This window comes from Propithecus coquereli, unplaced genomic scaffold (genome assembly GCF_000956105.1).
Source record: "Propithecus coquereli isolate 6110/MARCELLA unplaced genomic scaffold, Pcoq_1.0 Scaffold298, whole genome shotgun sequence".
NCBI classification, from domain to species: Eukaryota; Metazoa; Chordata; class Mammalia; order Primates; family Indriidae; genus Propithecus; species Propithecus coquereli.
In genome coordinates this window covers 315,604-337,902 of record NW_012148596.1, presented here as the reverse complement: position 1 = coordinate 337,902, position 22,299 = coordinate 315,604, and the positions used below count along the sequence as shown (strand labels likewise).

General features: G+C 41.1%; 1 protein-coding gene across 1 annotated transcript in view; it reads left to right on the top strand.

Annotated features, from left to right (window-relative positions):
• The first annotated feature begins 8,349 nt into the window (after nt 1-8,349).
• The window catches only part of NOL10 (nucleolar protein 10), a 164,503-nt gene continuing 150,553 nt past the window's right edge, over nt 8,350-22,299 (top strand). The window contains exons 1-3 of the mRNA XM_012648893.1: nt 8,350-8,465; nt 15,735-15,780; nt 20,023-20,121. Coding sequence (XP_012504347.1) covers nt 8,400-8,465; nt 15,735-15,780; nt 20,023-20,121 — 211 coding nt within the window. The 5' untranslated portion in view covers nt 8,350-8,399. The remainder of the gene's footprint in view (nt 8,466-15,734; nt 15,781-20,022; nt 20,122-22,299) is intronic.

Below are 22,299 nucleotides of genomic sequence, written 5' to 3'. Positions count from 1 at the left end.
ATTTTTAGTAGAGATGGGGTCTCGCTCTTGCTCAGACTGGTCTTGAACTCCTGAGCTCAAGGGATCCTCCTGCCTCGGCCTCCCACAGTACTGGGATTACAGACGTGAGCGACCACACCCGGCCTGATCACACATTTTATAATTTATTTTATCACTGGCCATTTGTGGATTGCAACACAGTAAAAACTAAATCTTTTTAACAGTAAAAATATTAACTGTATATTCCTTTCTCTTTCCTGCTCATGCCACATAAAATGGACAAAAAGCATAAAATAAGGTTGTGTAAAAATAAAGAGCAAGACCAGCACCAACGTGCAAACTGCACACGCATCCCTGAAAACATTAACGTTCCCCGACGTACCCCTGGGACCTGTATACTGAGTTAGCACTTGGAGAAGGACCTGCATAGTAATGTCTTATTTTTATATAACAATGTCACCTACCAAGCATTTGCATATGTGTAATTTCGCTTGAAATGTGCCTTCAAGAAGCTCACAACCTAAAGCAGATATATTGACAAATGCCTGAATCTTGCCTGGCACGTATAGAAACTTGATAAATATTTGTTATTTGTTGAATGAGTGCACAAATAAATATGGTTGCAGTACATGTGAGCAAGAATAAGGAAGCATTAAAATAATATGAAAACACAAAAATTTTACAGTACTTCCTTCAAGACATTTAAACTTAATTCAAATATGGTCTTTATACATATTAGCAGCTGTAAACATATGTATTTAACTGAATTTAATTTCTCAAATCCTTGCTGTATGCCAGGAGTCACTGGATGGAGGGAGGAGTGATTCTCCTGTTACCGTGATGGGAAAGATAACTTGTTTAGGATGAAGATGGGGAGGAGGAGGAGGAGGAGGAGGAGGATGACTAGGTAAGTGGCTGTGGTAGGCAGAAGTCTTAAGATGACACCAATGGCTCTCACTCTTGTATAACTTCTCCTGTGAATGTTATAGGATATTATGTTAAGTTACATGGCAGAGGGGATTTTGCAGGTGTAATTTAGGTTACTAATCAGTTGACCTTGAAGTAGGGCCTCACCTAGTCACATGAGCCCTTTGAAAGCAGAGTTTTTCTGCTGCATGCAGAAGAGGGAGTCAGAGATACATGCTCTCTTGGCCTAAAAGAACACACACATCCATACTGTGCACTGTGTGTGGGGGCTGTGTGGGAAGGACATGAGCATGGCCTCTGGGAGATGAGAGTGGCCCCCAGCTTATGACCTATAGGAAAATGGGGACCTCAGTCCTACAACCGTGAAAGACTGAATTCTGCTGACAACAGGAATGAGCTGGGAAGCTGCTGCTTTTTCCCCTGAGCATCCAAATGAGAACTTTCCTGGCCAATACATTGGCTTGGCATCTGCCTTGTGGTACCCAAAGCAGAGGGCCCAGCCATGCCATGCCAGGCTTCCGGCCTACAGAACTGTAAAATGTAAGTGGGTGTTGTTTTAAGCCACTAAGTTTGTGGTCATTTGTTATACAGCAATAGAAAACTGATCCCATTGTAAATGGTATTTTTAAGGTATGGAAAATTCCTCTGCAGGTTTTGGGCAAACCTAAGTGATGATTGAGGGGAACAGGGAGATGGGTGGGCATGGCATGCCAGGCTGGAAAGGTCCTGGCTAGTTGTCAGGCATTTCGGTACTCCAGGAAAACTCAGACACAGCAGACAAACAGACAAGGTCTGAGAGGCAAGATGGAGACCATGAGGGCAGCAAGAGTCTGGAGGACAGAAACATAACCTTTGGGGATCACTTAGAGTAGCACTTTCCTCTTTCATTCATTCATTCAACAAATATTTGTATTTGTTCTATTCTCAGCATCGCATATATAGCAATCAGATCACCTCATGGGGCTCACATTCTCGTGGAGCATAGAGGAATCGGCATAGAAACACAGAAGTGTCAAAGAGTAAGGTAGTTCCAGTCAGTGCCATGAAGACAATATTGCCCTTGATGGATATGGCAGAGGCTGCTGGGCTAGGGGAAGGGCTGCTTTGGTCGGAGAAGACATCTCTGGGTGGTGACATTTTAGCTGGGATCTGGACGGTTAAGGTAGTCAGCCATGGAAAAGCTGGGGCCAGAGCACGCTGCGCAGAGAAAACACAAGTGCAAAGGGCCCAAGGCAGGCAAAGCAAGAAAACGGTGGGATTTCGTTTTCTTCACTCCGTGAAGAGAGTGCTCTGAGATAGGTGAGAGAGACAGGCTGCAGCCAGGGTGTGCAGGGTCTCATCAGCAACAGGAAGGAATTTAGATTTCAAGGTGAGTGCCCTGGATGTCAAGCAGGGGAGCGATACCATCTGATGTGCTATTTTTATAAGGCCTCTCTGAGGGCGGAAGGGAGCGCTACTGCGGAAGGGGAGGAGGAAGAACCAGGAGACCAGTCCTGAGGCACCGGGTAGCAGAGCGGGGCGGCTCAGACCAGAGAGCAGCAGCCGTGATGCAGAAATCCAGAAGGTCTACATCAGAGGGAAGGCAGATAAGACTTCCCAGTGGATCTGACTCGGAGGGCGAACCACCATGTGTAGTGGATGATCCCATTTAAGGAGACCAAAATCAGGGCTGAGGAGATGCCAAGGATTCTGTTAAGGGTTAAGCTGGGAAATCTACCCACAACCCTACTGTGAAGCTACATGGAGAGAGAATGAAGCAGCAGTATCTGGAAGAAACAGACTCGCCATGGCTTGGCAAACGGTCAGTGAAAACCTAACCAGGCTTCAGTGTCAGTAGCCTTGCTTGGTCTGCTCGCTCCAGCAAAGCTGGATGGGGCTTACTGTTGACACCCAAGCCAGATAGTTGTTCCTAACCGTATGTGGGTACCAATTCATTTAAGAATCTGATGAGAACTCTGTGTCTATTCCATAGGAAAATGCACACATACAGAATTTTTTCATCAATTCTGGGGGACTTTAGAACTCCTCAAAGCCAACCCATGGCATCCTTGCCTACAGTCCCTAGGTCAGCACACTGAACTAGAAGTGCCTACAATGGAATCATCTAGAGGAAAAGGACCAAGAGAATTCGCTGACCAAAAGCCTGGTATGTGTGTGTGTAGTGGACGTCTGTCATCTTTGACTGCCCGGCATTTGAACCCTCCCTTGTCCAATGTCTGTAGAAGGAATCTTGGTGCAGCAGCTGAGAATGCCAGGTTCTCTCCTCCTGGCCTCCTGTGCAGCTTGGGCATGGGCTGGGACCCAGGCTTGGCCAGTCAGATGTACAGTGGACTCTGGAATGGGAGTAAGTCACGTGAAGAACGGGCAGCCTCCCTTCTGGAGGTGGGGCTGCAGTGGCAGCAGGAACGACCAGGTTTTAGGGGCAGCAAACTGTGGGGTCCAGGTTCTTTGGTGATGGCAGCAGTGTCCTCAAGGGGTAGATTTAGACGTGGGTCTGGCAGTTGCCTAGCCTCCCTCATCCTGCTAGTTTCTGAGCTGGCTTCTCTACCTTCCTGAGGATTCACTATCCCTGTGAGACACTTGACATCCTTCCTATAAATTCCTTCTCCTTTTAAATTGGCCAGAGTCTGACTGTTGTTTGCAACCAAGAACTGATAGATAAAGAATGTGATGATAGAATAGGGAAAAGGGCAAAGAGAAGAAGGGGGAGAGGGAGAAGGGGGAGGGGAGGAGGGGAAGTGAGAAGGAAGGGGAGGGAAGGAGAGAAAGAAAGGGAGGGGAGGAGGGGGGAGAAGGGGTAAGAGGGGGGTCTAAAGTCAAACAGTCCAGGGTTTGAATTCTGCCTCTCTTGGGCAAATATTTCCGTTTGTTTTATTTTTTGTGTATAATTCTTTTTTTTTTTTTTTTGAGACAAAGTCTCACTCTGTTGCCTGGGCTAGAGTGCCGTGGTGTCAGCCTAGCTCACAGCAACCTCAAACTCCTGGGCTCAAGCAATCCTCCTGCCTTAGCCTCCCAAGTAGCTGGGACTACAGGTGTGCGCCATGATGCCTGGCTAATTTTTCTATTTTTAGTAGAGATGGGGTCTCACTCTTGCTCAGGTTGGTCTCAAACTCCTGAGCTCAAGCGATCCTCCTGCCTCAGCCTCTCAGAGTGCTAGAATTATAGGCATGAGCCACTGCACCCAGCCTCTAAGGTGTTTTGTTATAGCAGCCAGGATGGAGTAGGAGTGATCAATTAATTGGTTCATTTTTATCAAGAAATATTTACTGAGAGTGCCCTATACACCAGGCACTGGGTCAGGGGATGGGACACACAGAAATGAATAAGGTCTGATCCTGTCTTAAGTCTAGATGGAGGGGGTGGTTAGACAAGTACATTACAATCCACAAAGATAACTGCCATACATTTGCTTCAAAATCATTCAAAATAATCCAAGGATGAGGGAGTGGTGAGGGTATAGCTGAAACAAGATGGGTCATGTGTGAATTTCTGAAGCTGGGTGATACATACATGAATTCAATACATTATTATACGTTTAAATATGTTTAAAATTTTCTATAGTAATAAAAACGAGGGAGAAAGACAACGACGGAGTGGAGAACATACTAAAAAAGAGCCCAACCCAAGACTAATAAAGGAAGAAGCTTTATGGGCTCTTTTAAAATGATATTTTAGTTAGCCTTGAGGTGATTTGGTGACTTAAGGAAACCATAGTGCATGAAGGAAACTGCCAAGTGTAGTCACCTAATACAGCATTACATTCGAGTTCATGCTTATTGTACTTGCAGGGTGTTTTTAATTACTGTGTATTTTAATAATAAAAATGTTCCAGCCATAAAGGTTATTTATACAGCACACAGTGGGAGCATAGGAGAATGAGCAAAATATTCAAAAGGTGAGTTTTGAGGGGCTGGTAGGATTGGCTGTGAGACGGGGAGGGCGTTCTAGAGTCCAGATCCGCATAGGCAAAGATTCAAACCCAGATAAACGACACCAATGCTAAGGAAGCAGAAGGCAAATCCAGGGTCAGTGGGAAACAGGATTGAATAAAGTAAAACCGGAGTCCAGGGCTCTTAATCATCAAAGTTAGGAGTAGGGCATATCTTATATATAACACATACAAGCACTTAATAAGCCTATTCTAAGAGTTTTATAGTCAATGGGCTTTTACAGTACATTCTTAAATAATGTAAATAATATTTTGTGTCTGTAAAATTATTCAAGATTTCTTGAAAATCATCCTGCATATTTTGGAAAGTGTTTTCTATTTTTGTGACTTGTTTAAAAGTCTTATTTTTTCTAGTCGACAAATAATTGAGCAAAAGAAATAGTAAGTCTTACTTTATTATCACTATCTCTATCTCTCTCCCCAAGATGGCAGGACTGCACATTTCCTCAAAGAAAGTCTCAGGCATAAGGTAGAATTTGGACTGGGACTTTAAGGACAGTTGTAATAGAAACAAAATTGCTAAACCCAAAAGTCCTCACCTCACCATGTACTAATATAATATAGGCTGGTACTCAAAATGACCCACCACAGTTACATTTTTATAGATCTGGGTGCTGTGGATGACCTTAACTGAACAAGGGTAATCCCAGTCCTTGTTGAACAAAGAAAGCATGTCTGACTTAATGATGTTTAATATTATATATAAAGCAGAATATTATGAAGATAAAGCCGGAAAATTTTTTTCACTTGCCCATAGTGTATTCAGAAAAGCTAGAAATCAAATTATAAAAAACCCTAACAGGGGCTGGGCGCGGTGGCTCACGCCTATAATCCTAGCTCTCTGGGAGGCCGAGGCCGGCGGATCCTTTGAGCTCAGGAGTTCGAGACCAGCCTGAGCAAGAGCGAGTCCCCGTCTCTACTAAAAATAGAAAGAAATTAATCGGACAACTAAAAACACATAGAAAAAATTAGCCGGGCATGGTGGCGCATGCCTGTAGCCCCAGCTACTCGGGAGGCTGAGGCAGAAGGATTGCTTGAGCCCAGGAGTGTGAGGTTGCTGTGAGCTAGGCTGACGCCATGGCACTCACTCTAGCCAGGGCAACAAAGCGAGACTCTGTCTCAAAAAAAAAAAAAAACAAAACCCTAACAGGAAGTAGATCAGTGGTTGCCTAGGGTTTGGGTGGGGGATGGAGTGAATGCTAATGGGGATGGGGTTTCTTTCTGGGATGATGAGAATATTCTAAAATTGTGGTGATGGTTGCACAACTCTGTGAATATCCCAGAAGTACATTAAATTAAATGGGTACATTGTACATGTTAAATAGGTAAATTATATATTAAATGGGTACATTTTATGGTATGTTAATTATATCTCAATAGAACTGTTAAAAAGAAAATGCTAATGAAATTTGGATAAACTTGCATTTACTCAGTATATGGCATTTATTTTCAGTTTTATTTTACAAACACTTACATGGGACTTATTATGTGCTAGGCACTGGGTTCCAAACACTTTCTAAATTTGAATGTATTTCATCCTCATAATAACCCTATGAAGAGCATATTATTGTTATATCCCTTTTACACAGGCACAGAGAGGTTAAGTAACTTACCTAAGGCCATTCAGCTAAAAATGGCAGTCAGGATTTAAATCCTGCCAGTCTGACTCCAGAGTCTGTGATTGTAAGTATTTTATTATGCTGTCTTTCTCAATGACATTTATAGTTTGTTTTTCTTAACCATAGCCAGTGCAGAAAATTGAAAATTATTTCATGGAGGGTTTTGAATTTGAGAAGAGTTTAGGAATTTATCCCTATTTACATGGCTAACGTAAATATGTAGCAATGCCTAAGAGGCCAGGCACTGTTTGGTACTGGGTAGGGGTGGATGGAGAGGGTAGGGAATATAAAGACAAATGACATACAGTCCATGAAGAACTCTCAACCTAACTCAGTTGCAATGTGGTGTTGGTATTTGAGTCTCCAAAATTTTCTGGGTAGAAGAGTGAAACGAGAATACTTGGGCTTTGGAAAGTAAAGCAGTAAAAGGATTTGTGCATTAAATCAAAGAAAGTTCTCTGATATTGTACTGGTTTAAAAAAAAATCCAAGAAAGGAGGTAGTAAGATCAGTTGGGAATGTGATAATCCAAAAATGATGAAATAAACTTGGGCAGGAGGAATGAAAATAGAGTGAGTTTTAAAGGGATATTTTATAATTAGAAATGTCAAGGTTAAATACTGAATGTGGGGCCCAGAATAAAAATGGGTTGAAGATGACTCTACAGTTCTAGCTACGTGACTGTGAAGACAGTAATGCTATTAACCATGAAAAAGAGCACAGAATATTGACAGGAGTTCAGATAAAAAATTTAGTTGTAGATATGTCTGGCAGATGGTAAGCAAGCATAGTGATGATGATATTCAAATAGGCTGAAACTGGGCTCTGCAGGCCAGAGAAGTTTCTATTATTCAAGTAATAAAATTACTTTCATAACTCCTTTTGATTTGAGGCACCATGTATTAAGTTATTACAAGCAATGTGACTGTCCCTAAAGTGAGGTCTAAATTGATCAGATAATGTAGAGTAGAAGTAGAAGGCCTACCATGGCTATTTTGGGACACTGCAACTTTATCGGCTCTTTTCTCCAATCTACGGTTTGAAAGAATGCAAGCACTCTAAGGACGGGAACCACATGCTATGCTCCAATTTCAAAAGGACCCGTGTGACTGCCCAGTTGGCCCACACTTTCCCGAGTTTTCATCTAGCTAAGTCAAGAATTCTCAAGTCCTCAGATCTAGACAACAGGAAAGGCAGTTGTCTACGTAACTGAGCATCTATAGAAAGTTTCCGAAAACATTCTGAAAACCATAGGTATGTGAGGGGCTGTGTCGGTCATTACTGTCACACGCCTGTCTCGAAAAACATGGGCTCCATTTTACTTCTTCCCTGATTTTCATCCCTTCTCTCACTATTTTCCTTTTCTTTTTTAGTTTGCATTTTCTTTTACTTCCTTCATTAGCGGATGTCGAACAAATACTTACGAAAATAACCTATTTTCAACACACTAATTTTTAAAAGCATTTACTGCTAACGTAATGTTGCAGAAACACTGGAGGAAAGAAACAATACATTTCCAATCCGAATTCGCACCCTGGCTGCCTTCGCTCGCTGGGCTCACTCACTGAACCGCCTCGCCCCCGCCCGGGGCAGCAACATTTCTGCCTGGGTGGCGACTCGAGGGCCGCCTCCTAACGCTCGGGAGGCTGCGAGGAGGGAGAGCGGTGTCCGGCCTTGCCCGCATGAGTATCGCCGCCAGCCCGCGCCCCCTTGCAGAACTTCACCAGCTCTCACACCGCTGCCTCCATTCCCGGATTCCGCAACCTCCCCTCTTCCAGGAACGTGAGCGCCCTCGGGCGCCCGGAAGTGCGTCATCAGCCGGCGTCAGCTGCTGCACGCCTCGAGGCGCTGGGGTTCTGATGCTCTAGCGCGCGGTTGGGTGACTAGCGGGGTCTGTAACAGGGTTTGCCGCTTCTTGGCGCCGCCATGCAGGTCTCCAGCCTCAACGAGGTGAAGATTTACAGTCTCAGCTGCGGGAAGTCACTTCCTGAGGTGAGTCACTTCCAGGCCCCTTCACTCTGGAACTCTTTGGGGTCTTCCTCCTCTTGGGGTTGCCGCCCCTCTCCCCGGCCCTGGCCTCTATTTTAGCTGGGCCCTGACCAGCCCTCGATTCGGGGAGGCCCCGAGGCGACTGACGATGCACTTGGGGAACTGGTCGACACTGTTAGACGAGGACACTATTGTCACTGCATCAGAAACTGGACATAGGGGTGATCGGGGTTGGTGTGCTTTCCTAGAACTTCTTTAAAGTTCTCTAGAACGAGGACGCTTCCCTTTGGGCTTCTGTGGGTGTTCGCAGTCGCTGCCACACCGAGGAGGAAAACGTGGACAGATTGACAGCCATCTCTCCCCGATATTGCGGCCCTCCCCATTTTCATGCCCGCTCATCAGCTGTTTGAGTTCCTGTCAAAAGCCAGGTCGTAGGGTTACAGCAGCGAACAAGACAGATGCAGAGTTTGAATCTGCAGAATTTATGGTGTATAGGACAGTATTTTTGAACCACGCCGAACTTAACTTGATTCCATAGTCTTAGAACATCAAAATTGGAAGGGGCTTGTACAAATCAGTAATTCTCTTTCAGTCTTCTCCTGTTTAAAATATGCACCCGAGATCCAGCAAGGGGAAAGGTAACCTATCCAGCGTCACACATCTAGGTTCTTAAGCTTTTTATTTCTTATAAATGATGATCTAGCCTTCGCCCAAGCACTTGGACAAAGAGCAAACCATGAAAGCTCATTTCCATTTTGAGACGCTGCACTTGTTAGGAAGTGGTTTTAAAACATGCCACTTTATAGCATGCCACTGTTAGTTAGTCTGAGTCCTGCCCTTGGAAAACAGAGTAAATATACTTCTCCTTCCATGTGTCTGCTCCTGAAAAATTTGGAGCCAGTGATTATATTTTTCCTTTGTTCTCAAAATTCAGGTTTAAATAACTCCTTGTCTTCAAGTTCTTCACACCACATGATCTTTTCCGTTTTGTTCATTCATTCTGCACACTTACTGAGAAGTTACTGTGTGCAAGAAGCTCTATTTTAAGTGCTGGAATACATAGTGAACATCTCAGATAAGGTTTCCTGTTCGGTAAAATGATAATAAACAAGCAAGGAAGTGAGAAGACAATTTCAGATATTAAAAAATGTTTTGAGTTATGAGTGAGTAGAAGAGAGCTGTTGTGGATAGTGTTCAGAGAAAGTGTTTTGGATAAAGCCTTCAGGGAAGGCCTCTCTATAAGAGATGACATTTGAGCAGAAATTTGAATAATGGAAAGGAACCATACCTGGGACTAGGTAAAATCATACACCATGTGAGACCAAACAGAGAGGAGAACTGGGCTGAAGACCTGAGGTACTCAAATGTTCATCACCCAAGAAGAGGAGGAGAACCCAGCAAAGAAGAAAGAGAAGGTGGCACTGACAAGAGAGGAGAATCAGAAATGTGTGGTTTTGTGGAAGCAAGTGTTTTAAGGATAGAGTGTTTAAGGAGAGAGCAGCCGTTGTCAGCTGCTGCGGAGAGCTCCAGTAAGATGAGTGCAGATTGGCACCACAACAGTGCTCATGTTGTCCATGCATTCCTTCCAGCATCACATGCAGTTACTCTTTGAGGTTTTTGGGTTTTTGTGGTTTTTTTTTAATCATGAAAGGTTATAGATTCGTACTTTAATCATACAGCCTTGGGTGAGGTATGGTATGGTGAGCCCAGATGCAGATCAAGAGAAACTGGAAAGAGTTTTACAGTTGTGCCACCAGGTGGCACTCATCTGTAATCCCACCTATCTATGCAGGAGGCCGAGGTGGGAGGATCACTTGATCTCAGGAGTTGGAGACCAGCCTGGGCAACATAGCAAGACATGTCTCTTAAAAAAATAATAATTAAGGATTTAAAAAGTAACTGTTTTCTTCTGGTTATGTATACCTGGGGGGGCGGAAAAAAGATGAGCACAGAGAGGGGACCATGGACTTTGGCGTAATGGAGCAAGCTGCTGGCCTTGGTGAATAGTTCCACTGGAGTGGTAGGGAGAGTAGCTTGAGACGAATGGATTTGGAAACCTCTGCTTGTCCTTGTTAATATTTTCTGGTCATTCCTTTGAGGTGTGATACTTAAACTACACATGGAACTACAGTTGTTGTCTGTTCTGTGTAAATAGTGCTCCTCTCCTTCTGGGCCTTATGTTCTATTAATGTAGAGAAGGTCTTTATATTTACTCGCCAGGTGGTCTGTTCCAGGCTCCTGGTGGTAAGCACGATCTCCATATTGATAACTATTAAATTTACATCTGCAGCCCGTACCGCTGCTCTGAACTGGATTTGCATGTCCAGCTGTTTCTTTTTTTTTTTTCCAGCTGTTTCTTGTCATCTCCTCTTGGATGTCTGATAGGCATCTCAAACTTAACTTCTCCAGAGTAGAACACCAGCTCTGCCCCCCAAGGCCCTCCCCCAACCTGGTAGTCTTTCCCCTCTCAGTCCGTAACAACTCCATCCCTCAGCTTGTTGATGCCAAAGCACTGGAGTTTCTTTTCACTCTTTGCTCTCTCATATGGTCCACCAAAGCCCCATTTTTGCTGTTGGTTCTGTCTTCAGTATTCAGCCAGAGTCCAGTCACCTACCTCCATTACCATCACTCTAGTCAAGGCATCTCCCCTGGATTGTTGCAATTGCAGTTACTGCGGTTGACCCCTAAGTGGTTTCTGTGTTTCAACCCCCAGCCCCTATTCCGTAATCTGTTATCAACAAGCTGCCGAGGCAATCTCTACTCAAAAGCCTCCAGTGGCTCCCCATCTCCTCAGGGTGCAAACCAAAGTCCTTTGAATGCTTGCCTGATTTTGTGTCTTCCCTGCCTTCCTCTCTGAGGGCATTCACAGTCACTCTTCACTTTGCACCAGCTTTGCTAATCTCCTCACTGCTTGAGACCAGGCATGCTCCTGCCTCAGGACCTTTGCACTGGGGATCCCTCTGCCTCACTGCTTTTCTCCCAGAGATTCACCAGGCTTGCTTTCTCATGCCTTTCAAGTCGTCATTCAAGAAAAGCCTAACCTTATTTAAAATTATAGTCCTCCCCCCAATACTTCCTTATCTCCTTTTTTGCTTTATTTTTTCCATAGACACATAATCATCTGACATTTTAATTATTTTACTTGTTTGTCAGTCTTCCCTCATTTGAAAGAAAACTTCATGAAAGGAGGGATGTACAGGCATGGTGACTCATGCCTGTAATCCCAGCATTTTGGGAGGCCAAGGTGGGAGGATTGCTTGAGGCCAGGATTTCAAGACTAGCCTGTGCAACATAGTGAGACCCCATCTCTACAAGACAATTAAAAAATTAGCTGGGCATGATGGCACGTTCCTGTAGTCCCAATTACTCAGGAAGCTGAGGCAGGAGGATTGCTTCAGCCCAGGAATTTGAGGCTGCAATGAGCTATGGTGATGCCACTGCACTCCAGCCCAGGCAACAGAGCAACACCATGACTCAAAAAAAAAAACAAAAAACAACAAAGTATTAATGAATAAAGTTAATTTATTTTTCAACCCCATCACACTTTTGACTTGGGGGTACAATTTTCATTCGTGTAAATTGACCCAAAATCTTTCGTTCTAGAGTTAATCAGCTTTTGTTGTTGTATTTTTAATGCTGTTAAATTTATTTTTGGTGTTTTCCAGTGATTAAGCATTTTGTTTCCTCTGTTGTACAGGCTTAATCTTGACCTTTGCTTTACTCTTATTCATTGATACAGTGGTTCTCAAAGCAAGGTCTGTGAGCCCCTGGAGGTCCCCAGGACTTTTTCAGGGGGGTCCATGAGGTCAGACCGTTTTCACAATCATGCTAAGACATTATTGGCCTTTTACACTGTGTTGACATTTTTTCCAATGGTGCAGAGGCAGTAGTGGGTAAAACTGCTGGTACCTTACTAACTATTGAAGCAGTGACCTCAAACTGTGTTAGTAGCCCTGTATTCACCAACATGCACCTATAGTCAAAAACAAAATGTGCTAGTTTTACTTAAGAATGTCTTTGAGAAGCTTTAAAAATTATTAATTTCTTAAACACACGTCTTTTGTAATATTCTGTGTGAGGAAGTGGGAAGTACACGTAAAGCAGTTCTGTGTGTCACAGCACGTACTGTGGTTGTCTGGAGAAAAAGCACTTGTGTACGTGTTTCAGTTGCGAGCTGAAGGAGCTGCGTTTTTATGTGAAACACAGTTTTTACTTGAAAAACGGCTTACAGACAAACAATTGTTCAGACTTCAGTATTTGGCAGGCATTTTCTTGAAGATGAACAAGTGTCACTTCAGAGGAAAACAACTGGCAGTATTTGATGACATTGATAAAATTGTGCTTTCGGGTGAAAAATAAAATTTTGGAAAACTTGTATCCACCACCATAAGCTTGATAGCTTCCAAAACTTAAAGACTTTTCTGATGAGATCGGTGGTGATATTAGTGAATGTGATTTTTTGATATCATTTCATGAAATGCATCAACATTGGATAGATCTTACAACCCAGTGGACCAAATACTTTCCAAATTGACCAATGTCTGTTGTTATAAAATCATGCATGAGTAAAAGACTCATTCAGAAGGCAAGATATACCAATGAGTTTCAACATACCAGAGTACCAAAAATGCATCGACAGGCTTCACATTCCACATTGCAGCTAACGCTGAAGAAACTACCACTTGTTGAGTTTTATTGTAATACCAAAGAAAAATAGCCACAGTTGTCTGAAAGGACTATTAAAGTCCTCCTCTTCTTTTTCCAGCTGCACGTCTGTGTGAGGCCTATTATCTTCATACACTTCAACTTAAATCACAAGTTGGTTACAGAAGCAGGTATGAGAATCTATAAGTGTTTCCTATAAAGGAGATTTTTAAGAATATAGCTATTTTTCATACAGGTATAGTATTTATTTAGATGAACATGTGGTGAGGTGGTTGTTTTTAGCTGAATACATAAATACTTAAATAGTTTCTCAGTTTTAACTTCTCATGCATTCAGTATTAATGGATGTAACCCACAGAAACAAAAGCCCTTTTGGGGTCCTCCATAAAGAGTGTTCAGGGATTCTGAGACCAAAAACTTTGAGAACTGGTGCTTTCTCTCTGTCTCTCTGTCGCTGTCTTTGCATCTTCCTTTAAAGTAATCCTCTGTCAGTGATGAGCCAGAAAAAAATAAATAAATAAAAAATAAGCAATCGTAACTTACTAACAGATTGCCTATTTTGCTTTACCTTATTTAAATGTGAGATGAGATGGGGTCTATTTTTTCTCTTCAGCAGCAGTGAGGCACCTGTCCAGCGAGAGAATTAAGTCATCAGCATTTCTAGAGCTTTTTTAAACTAGGTTTCTGATGAAATTTTTTGACATTGGTAATGCGCAGTTCTTTATTAGTTATGAGTTTATAGGATACGGAGAGGATGGCTGAATTTAGTGACAGCTTTCAGTTCTTCGGTGAACTTGAAAAAGAAACTTAAAAAAAAAAAAATCAACCTGCACAGAAACTCCTGAATGAACTTTGCTTTCTTCCCACCATTACTGTTTTGAGAACTTTGGCCCTTTCGGGTTTCAGGCTCCCACTTAGGAGGAAATCTTAGGCCCCTCTTTGCCACATGCTCAAGATGCACGAGACCAGCTATTGTGTGAACAGCCTCCTACCTTGCTCATAACTTCCTGAGAAGAGGAAACTGAATCCTGGTTATTAGGGGGAAGCCCTGGCAATATACCTTGGTTGTGTTTGTATTAGGTTTATATAAAAGAACACATTGAGTGCCCAGAAATATACGTCAACATCAGCTTTAATTGAAGATTACTGCCTAAAATAAAATCAGAGCAATATAATCAAAAAGGCCTGTAAATCTATAAATCAATGCACTAAATACAGAGCCAGGAGGAAAGCTGTGGCTCAAACTCAGCCTCCTCAAAAGTGTTATCCCTCTTCATATGTGGGCACTGCCTCAGGCATCCTACTTAGGGTCTTGCGTGGGGTGTCTGCCTGACCAGTGAGTCCTAAAGGTTATAACGTCATGTGTCTGATAAGGGCTATACATTGGGTTTGTGCTTTTAGAAATGACATCACAATTTTTCTCTTTTATTTCTTTAGGGGTAGGGTTTCTTAATCTCACCATTATTGACATTATGGGCTGGACAATTCTTTGTTATAGGGGTTGTCTTATGCATTGTAGGATGTTTGGTGGCAGCATGCCTGACCTCTATCCACCAGATGCCAGGAGCATACTCCCCAGTTGTGACAACCAAATATGTTTTCAGGAATTGCCAAATGCCCCCTAGGACACAAAATTGCATGTGGTTGAGAACCACTGCTTTAGGATAATCATAATTGACAATTGACAAGTGCTTCATCACTGGCACCTATTCATGCAATGGAATTATACTGCTTGCTAAATTGAGGTATGTTAATTACAGAGCAAAATCTGATATCAGTGAATATGATGGTAAAAGTATCATTTCATTTCTTTTTTTTTTTTTTTTTGATACAGAGTCTTGCTCTGTTGCCTGGGCTAGAGTGCCGTGGCGTCAGCCTAGCTCACAGCAACCTCAAACTCCTGAGCTCAAGCGATCCTACTGCCTCAGCCTCCCAAATAGCTGAGACTATAGGCATGTGCACCATGCCCGGCTAATTTTTTTTATGTATTTTTAGTTGTCCAGCTAATTTCTTTCTATTTTTAGTAGAGACGGGGCCTCGCTCTTGCTCAGGCTGGTCTTCAACTCCTGATCTTGAGCAATCCTCCTGCCTCGGCATCCCAGAGTGCCAGGATTACAGGAGTGAGCCACCGCGCCCGGCCAAAGTATCGTTTCTTTATCATCTATTTGGTCAGTTATTTATCTGGTTTTATTCTTTGTTAAAAAATATATTCCTATAAGAAACATTCTCATTTTAATGTTTTTTCTTTTTAAAATTTCACTTAAATATTATAGATGAAGTTGTTCCATGTATTAGTTATAATCCATCATATTTGAGGCTTACTGTTTTCCATTGGATTATTTAGATGAATTAGTTTTCTCTTGTGTAAAACATGCTAGTTCAAAAAATTTGTTGTCTGATACGTGTAAATACGTGTAAATATATACACGAAAAAAGTCCAGAAGAAATGTTTAACAGTAAGGTTAAGATTACAGAATATTTCTACTTTCTATGTTACATATTCCTGTAAGATTTGAATTTTTTAACATGAGCATGTACTATTTTTGCAAGCAGAAAGGCAATTTAGGTAATATTGTTTTAAAATAAGGTCTCTTCATTTTCTTTAAGTGGCTTTCTGATAGGAAGAAGAGAGCATTACAGAAGAAAGATGTTGGTGAGTATTGTTTTTCCCACTACAACTACATTAGTGAGCCATAATACTTTCTCTCATTTATTGTTGTCATATATAAGTACATTTACAAAAATGCAGTAGAATTAATATAGTGGAAAATAAACATTTTTGCCCTTTTCCTTTTATTTTTTTTTTTTAAGAGACAGAGACTTGCTCTGTCACCCAGGCTGGAGTGCAGTGGCCCAGTCATAGCTCACTGCAGCCTCAGACTCCTGGGCTCAAGCGATTCTCTCACCTCAGCCTCCCGAGTAGCTGAGACTACAGGCACATGCCACCACTCTTCGTTCTTTTTTTTTTTTTTTTTTTAAGTTTTTGTAGAGCTGGGGTCTCATGATGTTGCCCAGGCTGGTCTCCAGCTCCTGGCCTCAAGTGATCCTCCTGCCTCCGCCTTCCAAAGTGCTAGGATTATAGGTGTGAGCCACTGTACCCAGTCCTTTTTCCTTCTTAAGAATCCTATGGTTGTGGTTGATATGTTCCTGCTGGATGTGGGGTTTGATTTTACCCTATTTATAAGCTAGTAAGTTAGCCTATTACTGTGTCATGGATAATAGCAGAAAACACAAGACTCCTGGTCAGCGACAAGGACATTACTCACAGCATAGCAAATAGCGTGAGCATCAGCATATTGGTGCCAGTTACCCTCTTGAGTCCCAGGGCGCCACTTAGCACAGTCCAGATAGATGCTTGGCACACAGTGGATTTGTGTTGTAGCTGAGGAATATAAATATAGCTTGGGAAGTCCATTGCTTTTATAGCTGGCAGTAAGTAAGCCTACTCTTTGTCCACAGGGGACGTGTTACCTTGTTTGTCAAGGTTCCCAGCTGCATAAATAACCCTGAGAAATGGCTTAGGTAAGCATGGCCAGGGCCTTGCGGTGTTGCTGTATTCAGTGAGTTTGTAGGAATGAAAGAGGCCCAAGGAGGATAGCCTCTCCTAATAGTTCCATAATTTCTTTGTTCTCTAGTGTATCAAAATCTTATTCTGCTGGGCAAAAACTTCTTGAGTAATGTCCCCAAAGCACAGGAAGGCAAAGCAAAATTGGACAAATGGGATCACATCAAGCTAAAAAGCTTCCACGTAGCAAAGGAAACAATCAACAAAGGAAAGAGACAACCCATAGAATGGGAGAAAATATTTCCAAACTATCCATCTGACAAGGGATTAATAACTAGAATATATAAGGAGCTCCAACAACTCAATAGAAAAAAAAATCTGATTAAAAATGGGCAAAGGGCCGGGCACGGTGGCTCACGCCTGTAATCCTAGCTCTCTGGGAGGCCGAGGCGGGCGGATTGTTTGAGCTCAGGAGTTCGAGACCAGCCTGAGCAAGAGCGAGACCCCGTCTCTACTAAAAATAGAAAGAAATTAATTGGACAACTAAAAATATATAGAAAAAATTAGCCAGGCATGGTGGCGCATGCCTGTAGTCCCAGCTACTCGGGAGGCTGAGGCAGGAGGATCGCTTGAGCCCAGGAGTTTGAGGTTGCTGTGAGCTAGGATGACGCCACGGCACTCTAGCCCGGGCAACACAGTAAGACTCTGTCTCAAAAAAAAAAAAAAAAAAAAATGGGCAAAGGATCGGAGACAATTCTCAAAAGAAGACATACAAATTGCCAACAGGGTATACAAAGAAATGCTCAACATCATTAGTTACCAGAGAAATGCAAATCAAAACTACAGTGAGATGTTGTCTGACCCCAGTTAAAATGGCTTTTATCAATAAGACAGGCAATAACAAATGCTGTAGAGGATATGGAGAAAGGGGGACCCTCACATGCTGTTGGTGGGAATGTAAATTAGTGCAACCACTATGGAGCACAGTGTGGAGTTTCCTCAAAAAACTGAAAATAGAACTACCATATGACCCAGCAATCCCACTGTTGGATATATATCCAAAAGAAGGGAATTAAATGTATCAAAAAGATATCTGCACTCCCATGTTTATTGCAGCACTGTTTGCAATAGCCAAGGTTTGGAATCAACTTAAGTGTCCATCAATAGATGAATGGGTAAAGAAATTGTGGCACAAATATTAATACACAGTGGAATATTATATAGCCACAAAAAGAATGAACTCCTGTCATTTGCAACAACATGGATGGAACTGGAGAACATTATGTTGAGCAAAATAAGCCAAGCACGGAAAGACAAATCTCACACGTTCTCACTCATATGTGGAAGCTAACTATTAAAAACAGTTGATCACCTTGAGACAGAGAGTAGAATGATGGTTACCAGAGAATGGGAAGGGTAGTGGAGAGGGGATAAAGAGGGGATGGTTCATGGGTGCAAAAATATGGTTAAGTTAGAACGAATAATATTTGATAGCACAACAAAGTGGTTGTGCTATGAGCAGTTATCAGCTGTAATTGCTGATTATTGCTATTATTGCTATAATCAGCAATGAGTCAGGGTGTACTTTAAAAAAACTAAAAGAGTGAAATTGGAATGTTCCTAACCAAAGAAATGTTAGATGCCTGAAGCGATAGATACCCCAGTTACCTTGATTTGACTAATTCACATTGTATGCCTGTATCAAAACATCACATGGGCCCTATAAAGATATACAACTATTGTGTACCCATAATAATTAAAAATAAAAAAATGAAAAAATTTAAAAATCTTATTCTGTTAGGTAAATCCGTTTGTCAGTTTTTGAGATACAGTGAGCATTTTCTTTCTGAAGAAAGCAATTTTACATACAGGATGTATGAACATGAACTATAAAGATTCGAAGAGTTTGATTCTTTTAACTTACAGCAGCAGGGAAGATAGGAATGTGAGATCAGTTTATTACTTAAATCATTTTAGTGACCAAATTTCATTATATTTCTATATTACAACTTGTCATGTATGTGACTACTCACCTATGGTAAAAAAAAATAAAAACAATAACTCGTATGAAAGAAAGTTTATTTTCCCATATATTTTGTTTAACTTATTCTTTAAAAATCAAAGACCTAAGATATTGAAAGGGTTTCTGAATATGAGATAAATACCCCAAGGCAAGCATCTTGGAAAATACAGTACTAAAGTTAGAAAATTAAAATTTTAAATCAAAGGAAAACAAATTGCTGCTTTAGTACTGTTTACTGATCCTGATTTTATCTGATTCTCCCATTCCAGTGTTCTCGTGTGTAACAAAACAGATTCAGATTTTTGTGGGGAAAAAATGTTCATTATTTCTCCCAACCCATTTTGGAACTTGTGCGTCTTTCAAATTCAGTGGGCCACTCCTAACTCAGTTGGTTTGAGTTTTGTATTTGGCTTCAATAAACAAGGCAGTAATGTTCCATAGAGTGATAAACAGTCTTTGCAATAGGCACATTTTTATGATGGCAACCAGCAAGAATCCACACTTTCCTGTAGGAAGGAACAGGTTTTTGTGAGAGTCAGTGTTAGTGTTCTGCTCCAGAGAGACTGCACTAAGTCTTCCTCTAGCCTGGGTCCTCTTGACTGCAGATCAGGGACGCCAACAGAGGCAAAAGTCAGTGTGGCAGCAGTTTCTTATATAAGCTTCAGATATTAGAGTTTTAAATCTGTTATTATTTAGGAGAAAAAATTATAAGATTTTTGTCTTTGCCATGATTGGGTAATGATAATGGTTTAATGTTTATTCTCATTCATCCATATCCTCTTAAAACTGGATGTTTCATATACTGTTGTTCAATTTTTTATTTTTGAGACAAAGTCTGTCACCCCGGGTAGAGTGCAGTGGCATCATCATAGCTCACAGCAACCTTAAACTCCTGGGCTCAAGTGATCCTCCTGCCTCAGCCTCCCAAATAGCTGGGATTATAGGTGCATGCCATGATGCTGGGCTAATGTTTTCTTTTCTTTCTTTCTTTTTTTTTTTGATTTTTTTCTATTTTTAGTAGAGACAGGGTCTCGCTCTTGCTCAGGCTGGTGTCGAACTCCTGAGATCAAGCGATCCTCCTGCCTCAGCCTCCCAGAGTGCTAGGTTTACAGGCGTGAACCACCATGCCCGGTGGGAAATTTTTTTTTAAATTGATGATACTTTTTGAAAAGTAAAAATAGAATACTTAGCTTAGAAAAATATGTATGAGCTTAGAAAAAAACCTTCGCTGTTTAAGGGCGGGCTGTACTGGAAGCATTTGGGATGTATTTTATTGTTTGTAGTTGCTGTGAGTGCTCAGCACACTTTGCCTGTGATAGGGAATAGGCGCATGTCAGTTAAACTACTTATTTTTTCTTTCTTTTTAGATATCCGTAGGAGAATTGAACTTATTCAGGATTTTGAAATGCCTACTGTTTGCACCACTATTAAGGTGTCAAAAGATGGACAGTATATTTTAGCAACTGGTAAGCATCTTTTTTTATGATTTAAATACATTTCATAGTAGGAACTGCTGTGATGAGAAAGGTCACTTTTATTTTAACCCTACCATTTCATTTCATTATGAAAAATTTAAAACATACAAAAATATTGAAAAAACTGTACAGTAAACACCTATTTATCCACTAACCTAAATTCTGCAGTAAATAGTTTACAGTATTTGGTTTATCACATCTGTCCCTGTCCACACGTCGATCGGATGCATATCAGAGCAAGTTGCAGACGTCAGTATGCTTTACCCCTACATACCTCAGCGGGTGTATCATTGACTGGAGTTCAATATTTTCAGTATTTATTTATGGATTTTTTTTTTTTAGGTAAAGTTTACATACATACAGTGAAATGCATAGATTGATAGATCGTAAGTTTACTCTTTGTTGAGTTTTGACAAATGCACACACCTGTGTAACCCAAACCCATATCAAGACACAGAACATTCCTTTCCTTCATGAAATTCCCTCACACTCCTCGAAGTCAGACCCTGCTCCGACCCTGCAGAGGCAGCCACTGCTCTGACTTTTTTTCCCCACAGACAAATTTAGCCTGTTTCAGAACTTGATATAAATGCAGTCATACACTTTGTATTCTTTCTATGTAAGACTCATTCTACCTGGGATTTTGTATTTGAGATTCATACATGTTATATGTATCAGTAGCTTGTTCTTCTCTAATTAACAAGTATTTCATTATATGAATATACCACAGGTTCTCCATTCTCCATTTGGTGGACACCTGGACTATTTTCATTTATTGACTTTTATTGATAAAGCAGTGCAAACAATCTTACACAAGGCTGTTTTGTGGTTATATACTTTTCATTTGTCGTTGGTAAATACCTAGGAGTAGAATTTCTGAGTCATAGGGTATGTGTATGTTTAGTTTTTAGAAAACTACCAGACCCAAAGTGGTCATATCACTTACACTCTCATATCATTTACACTCTCAACAACATTTACAATCCCCACAATGAGGATTCCAGGAAAAGTTACTTTTAACATGATTTTCTGTATTATGTACTAATTTTTTTATATTACTAAGATTTTATATTAACAGTGTTCATCATTATAAAAAACCATGAGATATAGAGAACTTTTAATGTGTTAAAACATTGAACAGTATCACCCAGGCTTTTTTGGTTGTGATTTTGGTGTATATGTCTATCTTGTGTGTTGTCCACACACATTTTTTTTGCCGGTTTAATGGTATCTATCTATATACCTTTTCCAACCACTTTCTTTTTTGAAAACACCTTCATACGTACACAGGCCAGTCTCTGTTGTTCCGTGTTAATGGCTTTCTCAGTACTAATGTTGTACATATCTCTTAAGCTCGAGTTTTATGTTAAGAAACTGGTAAAGAGAACTGGGGAGATGCAAGACACATGAATACACTTGTTGAGGACTGGAAGAAACTAGAGATTTAATTCGTTTTCTTTATCTTGCAGATCTGAAATATTAAGTAACTTGTCCAAGGTCACGGATCAAGTACTTAAGAGAGATACGATACAGATTAAGAGACTAAATCTGTTAAATTACGTTTTCTTCTATAAATCATCCTCTACTACTATGCAAAATTAATTGCTTTCCTTCTTATTCACACCCTTTGGTTTTATTTTTATCTTAAAAAGAATATTTTATAAAGAATATATGAAATGCGGCTAGTGGGACTGAGGAACTGAATTTTTAATTTGATTTAATTTTAAAATGCACACTTGGTGAGTGGCTTCCTTATTGGACAGCACAGTTGTAGAGTCCAGAGTCCCTCTGGTTTGACTTTTGTAGAGGTCTTTTTTTGCTATTGGTAGGTGAAATGGACTTGGGGTGCCGCTTGCTTCTCCGTTTAATTTGATAGAGATTCTTCTTTTGATCTCAATCTTGATCTCATCCCTACCTCTTTCTCAGGTTGCCTTTGGTGTTGTAAGCCTTGTGGCTAGAAACAAGTTGATTTTAGATTGGCCTTTGAAAGTATTTCAGTTTAGTTGGAGAAATAGAGTATACAAGGGAATAAACCTAGGGGATGTGCTAAGTAGTGGTTTGTTACGGAACTTACCAGCCTCTTGGTTCCTTGTGGAAACATCAGGTTTTTTTGATCATGCCAGATCCACTAACAACACCACATTCTTAATGGTGGTGTTAGTCTTTACC